At 35.7% G+C, this 18,497-nt stretch overlaps 2 protein-coding genes across 3 annotated transcripts; one reads left to right on the forward strand and one right to left on the reverse strand.

Annotated features, from left to right (window-relative positions):
- Positions 1-3,318: 3,318 nt before the first annotated feature.
- Positions 3,319-5,463, reverse strand: LOC119629338 (uncharacterized). Its single transcript, XM_038014750.2, has one exon. It carries the CDS (start codon positions 5,461-5,463, stop codon positions 3,319-3,321), a length of 2,145 nt encoding a protein of 714 aa, XP_037870678.2.
- Positions 5,464-7,094: 1,631 nt separating this feature from the next.
- On the forward strand, positions 7,095-18,383 carry LOC101744989 (uncharacterized). 2 transcript variants are annotated; one of them, XM_004927749.4, is made up of 7 exons: positions 7,095-7,243; positions 12,339-12,447; positions 14,778-14,904; positions 15,555-15,698; positions 16,109-17,617; positions 17,692-17,883; positions 18,192-18,383. In XM_004927749.4, the coding sequence occupies exons 1-7, from the start codon at positions 7,119-7,121 to the stop codon at positions 18,332-18,334; spliced, it is 2,349 nt and encodes a 782-aa protein (XP_004927806.2). In that variant the 5' UTR covers positions 7,095-7,118; the 3' UTR covers positions 18,335-18,383. The 2 variants fall into 2 exon arrangements, with proteins under 2 accessions (XP_004927806.2, XP_062527873.1); XM_062671889.1 differs by lacking the exon at positions 7,095-7,243 and adding an exon at positions 10,837-10,855.
- The last annotated feature ends 114 nt before the right edge of the window (positions 18,384-18,497 follow it).

Here is an 18,497-nt window from a genome sequence, read left to right on the forward strand (position 1 = left end):
CGCAAGCGACGGGTTCCACGAGAACGATGACCGGTGCTTGAGGTACCTAAAAGCACTGTTAGTGGATCGGGAGGATCCGAAATGACGTGTTTGGGGCGACGCGGACGTCGACTGCTTTCCATTCTGCCCGCAGAATCGGGAATGTAGTTACCGGTGGCCACGATGAGAGAGTTCTCGTGTCGTGCCGCTTTATCGAAGTGGAAAAATTCCACGCGCCATGTAAACTATTTATGTTTCTTTATTTGGTGATTGACATAACTTTTATGTTTCTAATATCGTTATTTTTGCCATTTTGTCATTAAATTATGCGGTGAGTGCATAAACGATTTCTGATGCTTCAAACACCTTCTTTAATGTCTCATTCATATATTTGTTGAGCAAAAACACAAGATATGAATCTTCTTCTGAGACGGTTTCTTCATTGCTGAAGATCGTGTCTAGTTTAAAATGTTAACCACTCGATGCGCTATACTTATCCACGTCTTTCTGTCCTCAAAATATGAATATGAGAATATAAACAGCTTCCTCGGTATTCACCCTGGATATTTGTCTGTTCACCGCGTGGTTTTGGTTTTTTTTTGTATGAATCATTTAAATATCGATGCCGATATTAATATCTATTCGTACGGTTGCATATTAATAATTATTTAGATAAGAGCAGTGAATCACACAAAATATAATATGTTTAAAAGAAATAGTATCACTGAATAAAAAGTAATTACATGTGTAGACGCAGGAACGGAGGATATCCAAAAGGAGAATTCGTTTTACGGTATAATTTCGTATATTTTCGATTTTTTACAATAAAGGTGTATTATTACGTATACCCTCGATTTTACAAAAAGAGGCTGTTAGTTCGTTACGTTCGAAAGTTATGAATAATGTGAACACACACAAAAGAATAGATAATGACACAATAGAATGACGTTTTTGCTGTCAATGTGGTTTGACGTATGACGTTTATTGAATTTGTAGATGGCGCTTTCGTCGATGGCAACCATCATTAGCCAAAGGTGTTTTTATCCAGAACCACAATATGTATTGTTTCTGAATATACCGCCGGCCTTGGAAGAACCAGCTTCTTCCAAAGTGTGGTCTTCGCTTTACTCGCCCTCTGTATCCTCCGGTTGAAGTGGAAGCGGACAAATCTTCGCAAACGAACGTCTTAAGATGCCAGTAGCAGTCCGAACATCAGCAACCCGAGACACGCCATCGTTGCCTGGGAACACCTTAATCACACGGCCGAGCTTCCATTTGAGTGGAGGTAGATTGTCGTCCTTTATCAAGACAAGCGTATCCAGAGCAATATCGCTTTGATTGGTCTTCCACTTCGTTCTCGTCTGCAATTCTACCACGTATTCCTTAGACCAGCGGTTCCAGAAATGTTGTCGCAGCTGTTCGATTCTGTGATAGCGTGTTAGCTGGGAATCCGTAGCCGCCGTCAAGTCTTCGCATGCAGGAGCTGCCAGAGACCGACCGATCAGGAAGTGAGCTGGGGTCAGTGGAGAAAAGTCGTGTGGATCTGTGGACATAGGGGATAGAGGACGGGAATTCAGGACGGCCTCGATTTGTGTTAAAACCGTGCTGAACTCCTCGTAAGTCAAACGAGCATTACCAACTATGCGTCGAAGATGGTATTTACATGAGCGCACCCCCCTCTCCCATAAGCCGCCACAATGAGGAGAATAGGGAGGAATGAATTTTAATTTAATTCCATCGTTTGAAAACGACTCGACAATAACATTCGAATTTTCAGAAAAGAATGAGAGAAGTTCTTTTTCGGCACCTACGAAATTCTTCCCATTATCGGAAAGAATAATATCAGGCTTGCCTCGTCTACTCATAAAACGTTTTAAAGCCAGTAAATAATCTTTAGTAGTGAGACTAGTTACAATTTCTAAATGAATTGCACGTGTAAGTAAGCAAACGAATAAAGCAATGTAACATTTACTAAGTCTAGCACCTCGTCCTCTCCGATTTAGTACATAAACTGGGCCTATATAGTCAACTCCCGTCCGGATAAAAGGGAAACCGGGATCCAAACGCTCATTCGGTAAGTTACCCATTATAGGAGACAAAGTGTTACCTTTATGACGAGTACACGTTACGCATTCGCGAACTACCTTTTTTGCCAAGTTTCTTGCACCTAATGGCCACCAACACTCACGTATGTTAGCCAGGAGAAGCAAAGGGCTAGCATGAAGTAGTCTCATATGTTCGAATCTAAACAATAGCAAAGTAAAGCGATGTTTACCGCATAATAAAATGGGATGTTTTTTCTCGTATTGAAAACTAGACGAATTACCAAGCCTACCACCGACTCTAATTATATTATGTTCATCTAAAAACACATTTAAGCCTAATACACGTTTAGTGTTTTTATTTTTCAACGGTAACTTGTTTTGTAAACAATAATGCACGTCCGAAAAAGAATGCATCTGAGCGAGTTTAACTAATAAACGCTGCGACTCGTTCAGCTCGTCGACAGATAGCAAACCGGTTTTGCATTGTGAGCGCTCTCGCTTCATACGCATATTGTAAACAAAACGAAGTACATAGGCACAAACTCGTTTTATTTTAAGAAGTGATGAATATCTTTCGAAGTCGAATAAACAGTCGATTAATGTCGTAGTATTTTTTTGTATAGTTTTTCGTAAATCCGGTAAATTATTGTTATTTAAATTAATATGATCGCAATTAATATTTTTATTTACAAAATTATGATCATGTAAATAAGAGGGTCCTGTCCACCATAATTGACAGTGAATTAATGAATCAAGGTTTAAACCTCGAGATAGCAGGTCAGCAGGATTATTCTTGCTATTTACATGTAACCATACTGAGTAGCCTGTCAATTCGTTTAATTCAGTTACACGATTTTGAACAAAGGTTATTAATAAATGAGGTGACATGCGTATCCAGCCCATTACGATAGTCGAATCCGTCCAAAAACAAGTGTTAGTAAATGATAACTTTAGTGAATTAATTATTTTCTTATAAAGCCTAGCTCCCAGTAGGGCACCACATAATTCAAGTCGTGGAATGTCGTTTTGAAGCGCAGGACCTGGCAATTGATTGTCGTTTAATGATTTTTGTGACGTAGTCTTCGCACTGCCGTCAAAAACCACGCGAAGTTTAGTAGTAGTACTACTCTCTTTATAAACTCCATGATGAGGTAAGAAAAAATTTGGAGTATCATATTTTTCTACGCGAGTCATATGACCGAGAACTTCGTATTCTTTCATAAATTTATTATACATATCTCTAAAAAAATGGCAAACGTTCAAGTTTCCTTTCAAGTGCAAAAAAAAACGTTTATTAGCTACTGAATAGGAGTCCCCTAGAAAATCTACCTTCTTTTTCGCGTTTTGTCGTATCAATAAATAATTTTTCGCATTTATTTTCGTCTTGTGTCAAAATATTCTTTGACACAGATAAATCTTCTATTTCCCAAAACTTACGAAGTTGTAAATCTAACGAATGACTAAAATTACATTGAACTTCGTTTATATTCGAATGGTTAGAGCAGATAGGACCAGAAACCACCCAACCTAACTTCGTATTTAATAAAAATGGACCTGAAGGTAAACGGATCCTACCCTGTTCCAAAAGATCCCAAAATATATCAGCACCGAGTAATAAATCTATGTCTGATGATACATCGAAAGTGGGATCTGCTAGTTGTATATTATCGGGGATATTTAAATGTTCGAGTGAAATGTTTGTCATAGGCAAACTTGAGGTTATTTGAGGTAAAACTAAACAAGATATTCGTTTATTAAAATTGCTTGTTTTAGAACGCATAGAAATAACACATGATTTATTCGTATGTGTGAGATGTTGACCCACACCTGCTATTCGAACAGTGGACTGTGTAAAATTCGTATTTAATCGTTTAGCTAATTTTTCCGATATTAAGCTATGCTGGCTGCCGTTGTCTAACAGAGCACGGGCGACATGATATCGATTATTTTGATCCGCTAGTTCAACCAAAGCAGTTGAAAGTAACACTTGGTTAAAATATGAGCTCCTACCGTCCGTATTATTATTTATCGCATCGGCACGGTAAGCCGCTGAATGCATAGCCGAGAATGTAGGAGCGCATGCCGTAGTGCACACATTCGTATTGCTGCTACTTTCGCTATGTTCGTCTAAATGTAATAAACTATTATGTTTTCGTTTGCACTGCTGGCAAGGGCCGAATATACAATCTTGAATTGAATGCCCTGGGCGCAAGCAATTGACACATAACTTATAATCGTTTACTAATTTTATTCTATCCGTAATTGATAAATTTAAAAACTTAATGCATGTAAACAACTTATGATTATTGTTACACAAAACACAGTTGCGCTTTGTTTTATCTAGGTTTTTATTTTTATTAGAGAAATATTTAGTATTGTTAGAGGTAGATACATAGCTATAAACTTGGTTATGTTTAGTTTCGTTTATATTCGATTGATTGGACCTAAACTGTGGCTTGGAATGAGTGACATTAATCATTTCTAACATATCTGCCCTATTTCTCAGAAAGGTAAGAAGATCTTGTAGCTTCAATCTATTTGGCTGAGACATAAGGGAACCTTTGTGGTTCTCCCACTCACGATCAGTTACAGAATCTAACTTCGTTACGACTAAATATATGATTAATGTGTCCCATGACTCGGTAGGTTCGTCTAATGATTTTAGAGCACGCAAATTCCTCAAAATTGTATCAATTAACTTTCTTAATTGTAATGGCGATTCTTGTTTTATACATGGAATATTGAATAACGATTTAATATGATTATGTACTAATAATCTGTGATTATGAAACCTATTCTCCAAGAGCTCCCATGCATGAGTGTAATTAGAGGCAGTGAACTCTAATGCACTTATAACCTGTAAGGCTGTGCCACTAAGTGAAGATCTCAAATAATGAAACTTATGAATAGCGTCAAGATCAGACCGTTTATGAATCATAGTTTCATAGGAATTTTTAAACTCCAACCAGCGATCATATGATCCATCGAAAATAGGAAGCTTGATTTCAGGTAGTTTAACATTTAAAGTTTTTGTATTTTCGTTTAAAATATGACTACACTTTTCATTGTTTAAACTATCACTAGTCTCAAAACTTTCGATTAAACATGAAGCTGATGCCGTTGTACTAAAATATAGTGATTCTATTGATTCAAAGTATTCCAAATGACTAACAATATCTACTTCAGGGCAATTTATTTCTATTTCACTAGCAATATTATTTAATTTCGTAAAATATTCGCTGGCGGTTTGTAATCGCAATTTCATTTCAGCTACTTGTAATTTAGATAAAGTGGCATCTTGAAAAGAGTCAACATATTTTTTAAATTGAGTTAACCGTCCTTTTAAATGACCTCTTTGTCTTTTTAATTCTGAAAGGTATTCATCTTTCGACTTTTTTCTAGGAGAAACAGGTAATAGTTTAGAAGTCTCCTCAGTCATTGTGGCGTTTTATGAGAAAACGAAATGCACTTACTTGTAAAAACACCAACAACCGACACAAAGAGTAGGCCGCGCCGGCCGATCACGCAACTGTAAGCACAAAACACAATTTTAACACAATTCGCGTAAAGGATGGTTAAAAGATAGGATATCCTGACCGTCGAGTGTCGTAGGTCTCGTAGTCTCGCTGTAGATCTCGTAATCTTGTCGTCAAAAATCCAAGTCCCGTATATATGCAGATCGCAGACGAATATTCTGCCGTATAATCCGCTTCGCTGGTTGACAATTCTTCTAATCAATCCGTCTCGTAGGAACAAATGTAGACGCAGGAACGGAGGATATCCAAAAGGAGAATTCGTTTTACGGTATAATTTCGTATATTTTCGATTTTTTACAATAAAGGTGTATTATTACGTATACCCTCGATTTTACAAAAAGAGGCTGTTAGTTCGTTACGTTCGAAAGTTATGAATAATGTGAACACACACAAAAGAATAGATAATGACACAATAGAATGACGTTTTTGCTGTCAATGTGGTTTGACGTATGACGTTTATTGAATTTGTAGATGGCGCTTTCGTCGATGGCAACCATCATTAGCCAAAGGTGTTTTTATCCAGAACCACAATATGTATTGTTTCTGAATAACATGCAAGAATTCATGCAGACATTTTTCGGTCAAATACCTATTTGTTGTTAATCCAAATGAAGCATATGTATTTGTAGTTACGAGCAACTTATTTACTACACGTGATAATTTTATTATGTGGCTAAATACCATTTACATAATAAAAAGAAATTAATTTTAAATTCATTTACATTTCTTTCCTAACAGAAAGAAGTCTTGAGAACCCGAAAATTTTATTTTCACTTAAGATGGCGCCGGCTGTCAGTTTAACGGCAACTACATTGAACTCAATATTTTCCTTAACACGGTTGTGACTTGACGCAACGGAATTATATTGTTATCTCTACCTAATCGACAGTATCTTAAGCCTAACAACTCACAGGCTGGTAGGTGAGCTCACATACTCAAATTGAGAGAATTACTAAAAGTGATTCAGCCAAGAGCACTACTTTCCTAAAACTAGGTACCTACTACCAGATCGGAATCGCGACCCACTAAGAAGATCCGGCGAGAAACTCAGTAGATTGTGTCTATAGGTAAGAAATGATACTCGAAAAGCGTCACTACAAACAGATAAATATAATGAACATCTATAGAATTTCGTCTACAAGAGAATGAGGACGAATACGTATAACGCATGTGAACTGCACCCTTTTTTTTAATTCAAGATTGGTGAAGTAACTCACTGACCATCTGGCTTTATGTGAGATATGAGATCGAATTTCGACTTGTACATACTGTATAACAGCTACCCACCCTTCAAAACTCAACGAATGACTCCTACAGGGCATAAACCGCAAAAAATCCTAAAACATTAGACCTAAATAAAAATTAAAGTATCGTCTATTTTTAATAATTTATTTCATAATATAATTAATATATTAATTATTAAACAATGGTATTTGCTTTGATCATTGAATTTCACATTTCCGCTATATACTTCAATAATCTTATCTTAAACAATCCTTAACTAAATTTATTTACTAGCTTGTAAAAAAAGTAATATTTACTAGCTTGTATCTTTACAATGCTCACAGTAATCGGCGCCACGTATCTAGTTAACGCAATAAATGCAGCAAAGCAAAAGTTAAAAAAATATATATTTTATCCTTTTATCACTGTGCTGAAGCACGCACGTTTCGCGTGTTCTGAGTGAGTACTTATTCTTTTCTTATGTACGAATAATTCTGCGTATAAATTTATTTAATGTTAAGGTGGCTAAAGTCCGTCGTCAGTATACACGTCAGTAATAAAATATAATTTAAACAAAAATCCTTATAATAAAAATTTCTTTTACGGCTTAACCACGTGTTTTTTATTGTTTTAATATTATTATTTCCTGCGTGTAGTCCTCTGTGGCAACGAAAACCAATTCGAAACGTCGGAATTTGCATTAAAGCTTAATAAGAGTAGTATTCGTTTTAATTGTGTCTACTATTCACGGAGAAATTAGCGAAACATCCTTAGTTGTGACAGCTACTGTAAATTAAGATACACGCAGCGTTCTGATTATCTCTCATTGTAGTAGTATGTAAATTAGTAGGTATTTAGTAGTAAGTATTATTAAGTATGTACAATTCACAATATCAGGTTTATCTAATTAATGGGTACTAAATTTGTTTTTTGTTAACGTAACAATCTATTAAAGCACAATAATAAGATATTTTTTTATTGCTTAGATGGGTGGACGAGCTCACAGTCCACCTGGTGTTAAGTGGTTACTGGAGCCCATAGACATCTACAACGCAAATGTGCCACCCACCTTGAGATATAAGTTCTAAGGTCTCAAGTATAGTTACAACGGCTGCCCCACCCTTCAAACCGAAACGCATTACTGCTTCACGGCAGAAATAGGCAGGGTGGTGGTACCTACCCGGGCGGACTCACAAGAGATCCTACCATCAGTAAATTTGGTATACCTAAAAAAGAACAAAAACACAGGGAAGTAATCGTTAATAGTTAATGAACTATACTTATAACGCGTAGGCTGAGCACTTTATTGTATGTATTGTATGCACATGTAACAATAGGATGAAAGGTAGCCTACACTCTTTCTTAGGGCTCTAACTATATGCAAACCGAATTTCGTCAAAATCGATATACGTATTGTTTTGGGCGTCAAAACGTAACAGACATCCTACTTTTCTATAAATAATATTTAATATCTAAGAATGTAAAAGTACATTCAAACAAACAGAGAAGCAGAAATTAATTATGCGGACCACTGGTTTAGGCCCTATTACCTACTCTTTTTTTAGAAACCCCGTTTTTATTTTTATTACTTTTATAATCTATTATAATCATATTTTATAATTTTATAATAATAATAAAATTGTATAATAATATAAATTTTAGATAAGACTAATGAAAAATTTATCTAAATTGCAACAATCTATAACAAAAATTGACGTTCCACCTGCTGCCAAAATCCACTGCCAAAATCTGTTAAGGATTCTTGTGTGGACTGTGCAGTGTGACACAAACTCAAAATATTGTGCATTCGTAAACACAATAGAAATACGAGTATAACTAATAATAAAGTTGAATATAGCCAGTCTTGAAAATTTGTAATAAGCACTATACGTTACGAACTAAATTGATAACAACGAATATAAAAGAAGCCGCAAGAAAATAAGGTTCCGTCCATTTTTACCCTTCTATTTTAGCTATCACCACTCCAATACGTGAGACTGAAAACCAATCAGTAACAATCATTTTCACTGACAGTGTTAATACTGAGTATTCATTGATTAATGTGAATTTATGACAAATTTAGAAATAATTAAACAAAAAAAAGCGTTACATGACTTGTCACTGGGCAAATAATAATAAAGGTTTTTTTTAACATAACACTGTATTATTGGTTTATACTACATTATCCGGACTTCGGAGCATGAGTCACACTTATTCCTTCGAATTGTCGTAGCGTCACATGGAAAGCCCGGAAAGAAGCACTTTGAAGGAGTTATAGCATGAACTCTAATTATGTATTCCAATACATTTTAAAAAATGACATTCAATTTTTTTTTTATTGCTTAGATGGGTGGAAAAATTGGTACCCGCCTCCGGGATTCGAACACCGGTGCATCGCTCAACACGAATGCACCGTACGTCTTATCCTTTAGGCCACGACGACTTCAATTGGTTCAGATTGTTCTATTAATTAATTGGTTTAGTCTATTCAGTGTACGAATTTGCTACCTATAAAGATTTTAGGACATAAATTACATTTAGAATAAATTGACGTTGTTAGATACCTCCATTCGAAGTGTTTGTGTATTTTAGTTTCAAATGGAACCATGTATTGTAGTATAAACCAGAGCCTCTGGTTGCAATAATTATTAACTTATCGTGATGCGTTGCTCAATCCTAATAATGATATTGTCACGAGGGAGCTCATAAATAGGTTATCAGTTTAATTATCAAATTTCCTAGTAGTAATTCGGTTACCTTGTCAGCAACATAGAATGATTATAAATGTTGCTAAATTTGTAAACGCATTTGACTAAACCACTTTTAAATAAGTAAATTTTTATTAATATGAACCTAAATAGAAACAATACCACGCTGCAGTGTAGTATTTATATCAAAAATAGATTCGTCGGTCTGCGGAGGGACTTCGGTTCCCTCTGTATTTTGTACCGTATGTTCCATGGGGAGTGCTCTGAGGAATTGTTCGAGATGATACCGGCATCTCGTTCTTACCATCGCACCGCCCGCCACCGGAGAAGAGTTCATCCATACTACCTGGAGCCACTGCGGTCATCCACAGTGCGTTTCCAGAGGTCTTTTTTGCCACGTACCATCCGGCTAGGGAATGAGCTCCCCTCCACGGTGTTTCCCGAGCGCTATGACATGTCCTTCTTCAAACGAGGCTTGTGGAGAGTATTAAGCGGTAGGCAGCGGCTTGGCTCTGCCCCTGGCATTGCTGAAGTCCATGGGTGACGGTAACCACTCACCATCAGGTGGGCCGTATGATCGTCTGCCTACAAGGGCAATAAAAAAAAAAAAAACTGCATTTCCGCATTGTGAAATTTCTCGACTTACAATTTTAGTTTTATGCAATACACTTATTTTCATTGCTTACCAATTAATACAATTACTTTTATGTAGGGTTAGTTTCGTTCAATAGATAAATTATTTCAAAGATGTTAACGATTGCTTCGCCTAAAATTTTGATGGTCAAACTAATTTGTACCGTAAATTTATTTTCGTTTCGGCACTGTTTGAAAATAACAATATAAAATATATATATATATATATATATATAATATAAAAATAAATATTCAGTACAATTATCATTTTCTTAGACTTTGGCTAGTTGAAAGCCCATCTCATACAACAAACCACAAGATACAGTTGAGTCGTCTATTATCAAAGGTGGCAATCTGTGCATTTGGACAAAAATATTTTATTGATATGTCAATACAGATTGATTTGAATATAATCGTCTCCTTCAAAGAATACGGTTCAAAACCTGCATTAAATAAAGTTTAATAGTTAACCTGTTATTTATCTAAGATGTCGTTCCGAAGAGTTTTGTGACTGCCAATGGAATACAAAGTCAATAATTCGTTTTTCTGATTTACCAATCATTGTCCAAAAGTCAGATTGCCGGCTTTGATAATAGTCGACTCAGTTAGTTCTTTCTTAGCAAAGAAACAATATATGTCAAACGTGAACGGAAATCGTAGGCACGCGCTCGTGATAATAAGATGCACACTAAAGTCGGTGCTCTTCATTCGTTACTCCGAAATGTCAAATGTAAGTCTTTTTCGATGACCCGATTAATATAACAGGCCATTAAATAAAAACACTACTACCTACTTGAGACTTCACGTGATAAGCGCCTGATAAAAAATGAAATAACCACAGTATTTCTAACCGATATGATAAGATAATGTTAAATTGCTCTCCTGTTATAAGTACCGTCCTCTGACTGAATTAGTGCGTAATATTGGCTTATGAAGTTGAGTTTATAATTATATTATTTATAACAGCTGCTAGAAATCAGATATAAAAAAGAAAGGTAAAACATTACATAGGGGTTTTAAGTGCAAAGGGTGATACCTAATATTCAACTCAGCGTTTTAATTTTATCGGTATTAGAAGAATAAGTGTAAACCAAAACCAATTCATCGTTGAAGTTGACTTTTTCAGTGTCAACATGTCCGCAGTTTTTGTCTTTTTCCTTTTTATCCTTTGGATCAACATTATCTGGAGCAGTACTACAGTAACGGTGCTAGAAACATAACTTAAAAATAAATTATATTCGCTGATACTAGTAATTCTAAAAACAACAGTAAATACTCTTATTAATTACTAGCTGTACTCGCCCGCTTCGCTGGGCATTTAAAATTAACATTATTATTTATTGTCATTATTATTAGGGAGTCCAACACTCATATAAATATTAGCCTGTCCATTAAGTACATGTATTTTCTACATGGATACCAAGTTTCAAGTCAAACGGATGCATGGTTCAGTAGTTATAACGGAACATCCGTGAAAACCACTGTAGATTTATATATTAGTATAGATTCACTAATCCCTCTAGTCTTAAATACCTAGTATTTAGCTCAGCCATGGCGTATTTCAACTGCGCATCGGTTTGAATTACCTCAATCAAGAAGCAAACAGGTTTTTTTGTTTGGAAATTAGGAAAATTTGTGTTTGTTTGTTCTGTATTCGACCTGTATGTTCATGTCTCAAGAGGCCAGTGTTTATGGGGAAGACGTAGGTACTTCAGATAGCAATTACCAATGTTAAAGACGTGAGCTCCTACTAAAATATTAAAATCACCTCAAGAGCTTACTTAATATCTCAACTCTCAACTCAATGTCAACAAACAATAAAAAGGCTTCTGACATAAAATTTATGGCCTATTTATGTTAATCAAAAGTCTTCATGTTTTCATGTTAAAAATAATAGCGAACTTATTTATCTATTAAGGACATGCTAGTATAATCATTATGAGCATAATTAAATTATGACCTAATTGAATACAAAAGATTGTGTATACGACAGTCTAGGTCCAGTCATCCAATTTGGAGTCGTTTGAACAATGCACACAAACAAACATGTACATAGCTACGAAACATCTGATAAATCTGTCGTATTTAAAATGCTTACAACGATAATGTTTTATCATTACATGTCTAGCTCTATCGTAGACAGTTGCTCAAAGCGGTGATCAATGTTTCAGCGTGGGCCATCTAAATTAATTAATCGAATAAATAATTTGCAGAATGGCAAAGACGAAGCAATTGAAAACTAAAGTGAAAAGAGATGGTGATTTTATACCTCCCGATGGTGGTTGGGGTTGGATGGTTGTCATAGCTGCCGGCTTGTCAAACGTAAGTTTAACGTTTTCAATGTACTCCAGAATTAATTAAAAACGAATATCTATAAACATAAATTCACAGGAATGCATCACTAGGCTCAGATAATTTTAAAGTTCAAAACGCCGCACTTCAAATCTAAAATTTCTTTGAAAGCACAAATAGACCTTAATCTATTAATATAGTGAAACCAAATATACACTATTATACATTAACCTGCAATAAATGTACAGACACGAAATCGCTTTTATAGATTTTACGTGCACGTGCACAAATGCCACAACATTGTTACTTTTTGACCGGAGTGTTTTTGTAGCTTTTCTGACAGATATCGAGATGCTTGATCGGCCTACACTGAACCGTCGCGACAACCATACCCATAGACACAGCCTAATAAGTTTCTCGCCGGATCTTCTCAGTGGGTCGCGATTCCGATCCGGTGGTAGATCTTGCGAAGCTCTTGCTATGGCTAGTGTTAGCAAATCCCCTCAGATTGACCCCAGGAGCTCAACTACCCGTCCACGAGTAGCTGGAATAGCCCCTTAAGTTGACAGCGAACGGGCAGAAAAAAACAATCATACCATTCATATCTTAGAATCTAGACAAACCGTGAACGAACTTCACGTAGCGTTCGTGTTCTTAATAGGAAATATGAAAAAGTAAAAAAACATTGAAAAAATTCATCACTTTACAGTTAATAAACCCGATAGACTTGTATTGAATGATGCAATTATGCTCAAATCCTCCTGGCATGTAGTCATTTTACTAAGTAACATACCTAACATGTCGTCACAGTAACGTGATAATTTCATTACAGGGTGCAACAATTCATTTACTTATATTATCTTAGAATTATTCATTGTAGGTCACACTGTGAGTCCGGGTCACGGGGTTATACCATACAGTCCTGGTTCAAGGGATTAAAGCAACACCGAATGATTAACCAGATCGCTAGCCTATATTGTATAAAAAAAGCGTCCGATCGTCTATTTTGAAGCAAAAAAAAAACAAAAACGGGGACAGTGTTACAACTTGTTTTTACATTAATAGGGTTAAAATATCGATAGTTTTCCTGTTCAATTACATACTTAAAGTTACATACGTATGTTAATAATAATTGTAAAATCTCCCTTTTTAAAATCTAAAGGCCTATATGTGTACTCGTCGCAAGTAATGTAACTAGCGCACTCAATTAGACAGCAAATCCATTCATACATACACTTACATAATAAAAATATTGTAATGGAAAAAATCTTAGTTTTTAGTAGTGATCAATAACATCTTCATTATGTTTTCCCTATTAACAGGCCACTCGACGTTTCAAGGAAGCACGCTTCTTATCTTGGCTTATAAAAAATAACGATAAGTTCATTAAAAATTTCCATGGCACGAAAATAGATATTTAGACTTAAGTCTAATATGGCTATTTTTTTTAATGTTAGCCGGTTCAATTTCCTTCAATCGTTTTCTTAATTTATTCTGTTCTGTGTTAAAAAGAAATGTGTGGTGTCGTGGGACACCGGATAGGAATGAAGTTTCTTATTATAAAAATATTAATTTTATACATCTTTTATTATGACTTTTTTAATGCTAAAATTTAAAAAAAATAGATATAGATACTTTACAAAGTTATCAACTTTATTTAATTCACAATGATTTATAAAAAATATACAGTAAACATATGTTATTTTTTGCACGTTATTACAAAGTTAAGTCGCACACTGTGTGCATTACTAATAAAAATCTTACGTTACGGACGTTTTTTCCCGGTCAAAGTACCCCTCCGCATCGTCCCATAGGGAACTTCGTTCCAAAAACCTTTCATTTCGTAAAGTTATGTATAAAAAAACTAATTTTCACAATTTAGTCTCGCATTTTTACTATGTATGATTGTATTATTATTGTCGACATATCGAATTTTTTAGTGTTCGTGATTACGAACGACTAAAGTGTTTGAATTATTCCAATAACTACCGCCTAATTTAGAAAAAAAACCACATTTAATCTTTCACGTTTCATTTCACCCAGAACCCGAAAAATAGTTTTAATTATGTTTACGATCCAGGACAACCGAAGAAAAAACTAAGTTCATTTCCTCCTCCTCGTGTCGTTCTCCCCATTACTGAGGGTCGTGACTTCCCCGCTGCATCAGTTTCTCCCGTACGATTTCCCTCCATCTGCTGCGATCCTTATCTCCATGAAGGGCATTATGGAAGTTGATGTTTAGAGAAGATCGTATTTGGTCCGACCATCTCGTGGTACTGCGTCCTCTGGGACGTTTGCCATCTACATTTCCTGTCATTTAACATAGAAGTAAAGAAAAAATCTCAACTCTTGTTTTTCAGCTGTCAGCCTTGCCCATATTCCAGCAGTTCGGGCTCCTATTCCGCGACAAGTTTGCAAGACTCGGCATTTCCAGTTCGCAGACCACAACAATCATCAATATACATTCAGCCCTGAACTCATGCGTGGGTGCGTGACGCGTCCTGCACGGTAACTCTTTAATGCCATAACCGGTCCCTTCACATTGTACATACTATCAATGCAATAGATATTAGCGCTAATCTTACTCGATAGGCCTTTAGATACGGAAGGCTTAATAGTACTTATCTAAGCGATAGACAAACCCAATTAGGAACTTTATTGTTATGATTTTACAGAGCACACTATTATCTGATACTTCAAAGTCTAAAGATATCAAATTCGCCAAGTTTGTTGTTAACAGAGCTTAGTCTAGATGCCGTAACTACTTCTCTGGAAATTTGTTCCACACTGTCAATGTTTGTGTCACATTAGTTACAGTAGGTACGATTCATACGATTCAGACGATTAAATATCTCGTTGTGTCTGAGCGACATACAAGTTAAGATGTCAATAAGCTAACTGATTAAAACAAGGTCAGCCGTGATCACGCATAAACACAATAAAAAATAAAACAATTTCCTATTATAAAATAGATTAAACACAATGACGAATATAATAAGCTAGTTTTCAAACAATTATTATAAACCATTTTCTATAAACATTTTCTAAACAATTTTCTATGCTCTTAACAAAATCAGTAGTCAATCTAATCAACGTTTGATGTTCAATTCTTTAGTGGTAGTATTTTTGTATTTCAGGTTTGGCAAACGGCCCCGTATTCAGAACATTTACTTACCGTCAAGTGTCGATGACGGGAGCCATACTTGTCGTCAGCGCGCTGATGCTAACCGTGTTCGCGAATAGTTTCGTGACTTATATCATTACCTTCTCGTTACTTTATGGTAAATATTAATAATTAAACATTCTTATTTTATACTAGCTGTACCCGTCTGCAACTGGTGTAGGGAGTCCAACACTCATAAATATTAGTCTATCCATTAAGTACATGTATTTTCTACATGGATACCAAGTTTCAAGTCAATCAGATGGATGGTTCAGTAATTATAACGGAACATACGTAAATACCACTGTAGATTTATATATTAGTATAGTTTTATGAAAATTATTCACAATACTACTGCTACTACTACAATGTTATAATTACATGGTTTTTATTATAAAAGCATCTACAGAGAAATTAAAGAGTGTTAAAGGCACAGTTGTGAGTGTCTTCTATATTTCAATACCGCATTTCACCAAAGACATTGTGCTTTAAATTAGTGTAAATAATACACAGTTTCTTTTTATTCAGGTGCTGGGTATGGTATTACAAGTGCGTCTAATGCTTTAGCTTTGAATACCTATTGGAAGGAAAGAAGAAGATTAGCAACAGGCCTGTCGTGGACCGCAACAGGCTTAGGTCCCATGGTGTGGCCTTACGTTATTACCGGTTTATACAACGCCTTCGGTGAAACTGGGGCGATTTTGATAATCAGTGGCGTGTCACTCCATACCATTGCGTGTGCCCTGCTTCTACAACCAGTAGAATGGCATTCGAAAAAACCATCCCCAAAAACACTCGAAGAAGAAAAACTTTTAAAGGATAATGATGAAAGAAAGAACGAGAGTGGCTACTTCAGTCAATTGACCAAAATAAAAAATCTCAGCGCCTTTTCCAGTCAATATTTATATAATGAAGACGACCCAATTAACCCTGGTTATGAAATTATAGATCCCGGTGTACCAATGATGGTACGCGCTAATGATGGGTATTTTAGTCAGTCTAGACAATCGCGAAGCAAAGTATCTTCTAGAGATGGTTCAAATGTTAATTCACACCTGGCGTCTAAAAAACCATCAATGACAAATTTACTGGAGAACAGATCTCGGAAGTCGTCAACTTTGTATCTGAATGAGTCCAAGAAGAACTCTTCTGCTAATCTCGGAGCTCTGGCCCAAGAACGAGATCCACTTAAACCAAAACGTAAAACTTCTATTACAACGAGAGATGATCTTATTCCGGAATCGGAAATAGAAGATTGTCCGACTCTTAAAGCACCGCAGGATTTAAAAGCAGAAGAAAAGGTGGTGGTTGAAAAAATTGACCCAAAGCAAGCACTGGTTATTGCAGACAAAGCTCAAAAGCATTTAGCAGGTAGCAAAAGTAGCAAGAGCTTGAAATCTTTCAAAATGGATGGTCAGTACGGAGACAAATATCAAAAAGATAATCATAGTAATATATCTTTCAAGAACAATGAAGAAAATGAGGAAAGAAAATATTTACGAGACAACCACAGCAACCAATCCTATCGAACGAAACATCGACGAAAATCAAATAATTTCAATTTCGAAAGCGAAGTTTTAAAACAAGCATCTTTAAAACTAGAAGAATATTTGAAAGAGAGAGAAGACGATGTAGGTAAAGCTAAAATCATAGTTACTCCGCCGCCGGATAACAATAACGGAGAAATACGTCAAAAGGATGAAGAAGATGAAAATAACGAGGAAGAAGAAAATTTGACATTTTGCCAAAAAATCACGCTGTTCTTCGATTTAGATTTATTAAAAGACTTATCATTCATTAACCTAATGCTGGGTGTCACATTGGCGTGTTTTAATGAACTAAACTTTTCACTTTTAACCCCGTTCATCTTAGGAGACTACGGTAAATCTAAGAGCGAAATAGCTTTTTTTATGTCGTTACTGGCGGCAACAGATATTTCCATGAGATTTTGCACACCATTTGTTGCTGGCAAAATCGGGTGGGAGAACAACACCTTCTTCCTTGTTGGCGTTATGACGATGGCAATGGGGAGAGTAGGTAAATCCTAATACTAAACTCATAATTCTGTTTCATTAAATGTTAATAATATTTTACAAACGTATATTTATCAGTTTTAGCATACAGTCAAGCCAGCTGGGTTTTGACCTCTGTAGCAGTAATAATTGGTTTCGGTAAAGGCCTACGTACTGTATTTATGGCCTTGGTAATTCCAACATATGTACCACTGGACAAATTGCCTGGCGCTACTGGACTACAATTGATAACCGCAGGCGTTGTTTATCTGGCATTAGGACCTGTTGTAGGTTAGTATTATTGCAAATTCTATTACCGATTCAATTTAGTACTTTTTGTTTTTACTTCCCTTCTAAGTCATTTATTGGAAAATAGCTTTATTTCGCTAACAATTAGGTTGAAAATTTCAGTTCTATAGATACAGGTCAAGCGAAGCTTCACAAAGCAATAGATTTGGCTGATTGATTCATAAAGACGATACGAAATTGTAGCACCGAATTCACGTTTTGTTGAAGTGGCTAAAACTCTAAAATTCAATCTGACATTTCGGAGATTACATGAAAAACAACGACATCTTTATTTGACATTTTCTTCACAGGTTGGATCAAAGACAACGCCTCAACTGCCGTTACATTACACTGTCTGAACATTTTCACTTACCTGACAGCTTTTACTTGGACCCTTGAGAAATACATCACTGCGAGACGACAAAAATCAACTGAACAAGATATGAAAGCTTGATTAAATTTACTGTATTTTTAACGTTTTAATAAATAAGAATGTAAATTAATTTAGTGTGTATCAATAAATGGAGAAACGTTACACATTCGACGATCACAAACTAAGAGTTTCTCCTGTGTTACAAGTGTCGTAAGCAAATACGAGACAACAAACAAATACTATA

The sequence above is a fragment of the Bombyx mori genome, chromosome 13, assembly GCF_030269925.1.
Source record: "Bombyx mori chromosome 13, ASM3026992v2".
NCBI classification, from domain to species: domain Eukaryota; kingdom Metazoa; phylum Arthropoda; class Insecta; order Lepidoptera; family Bombycidae; genus Bombyx; species Bombyx mori.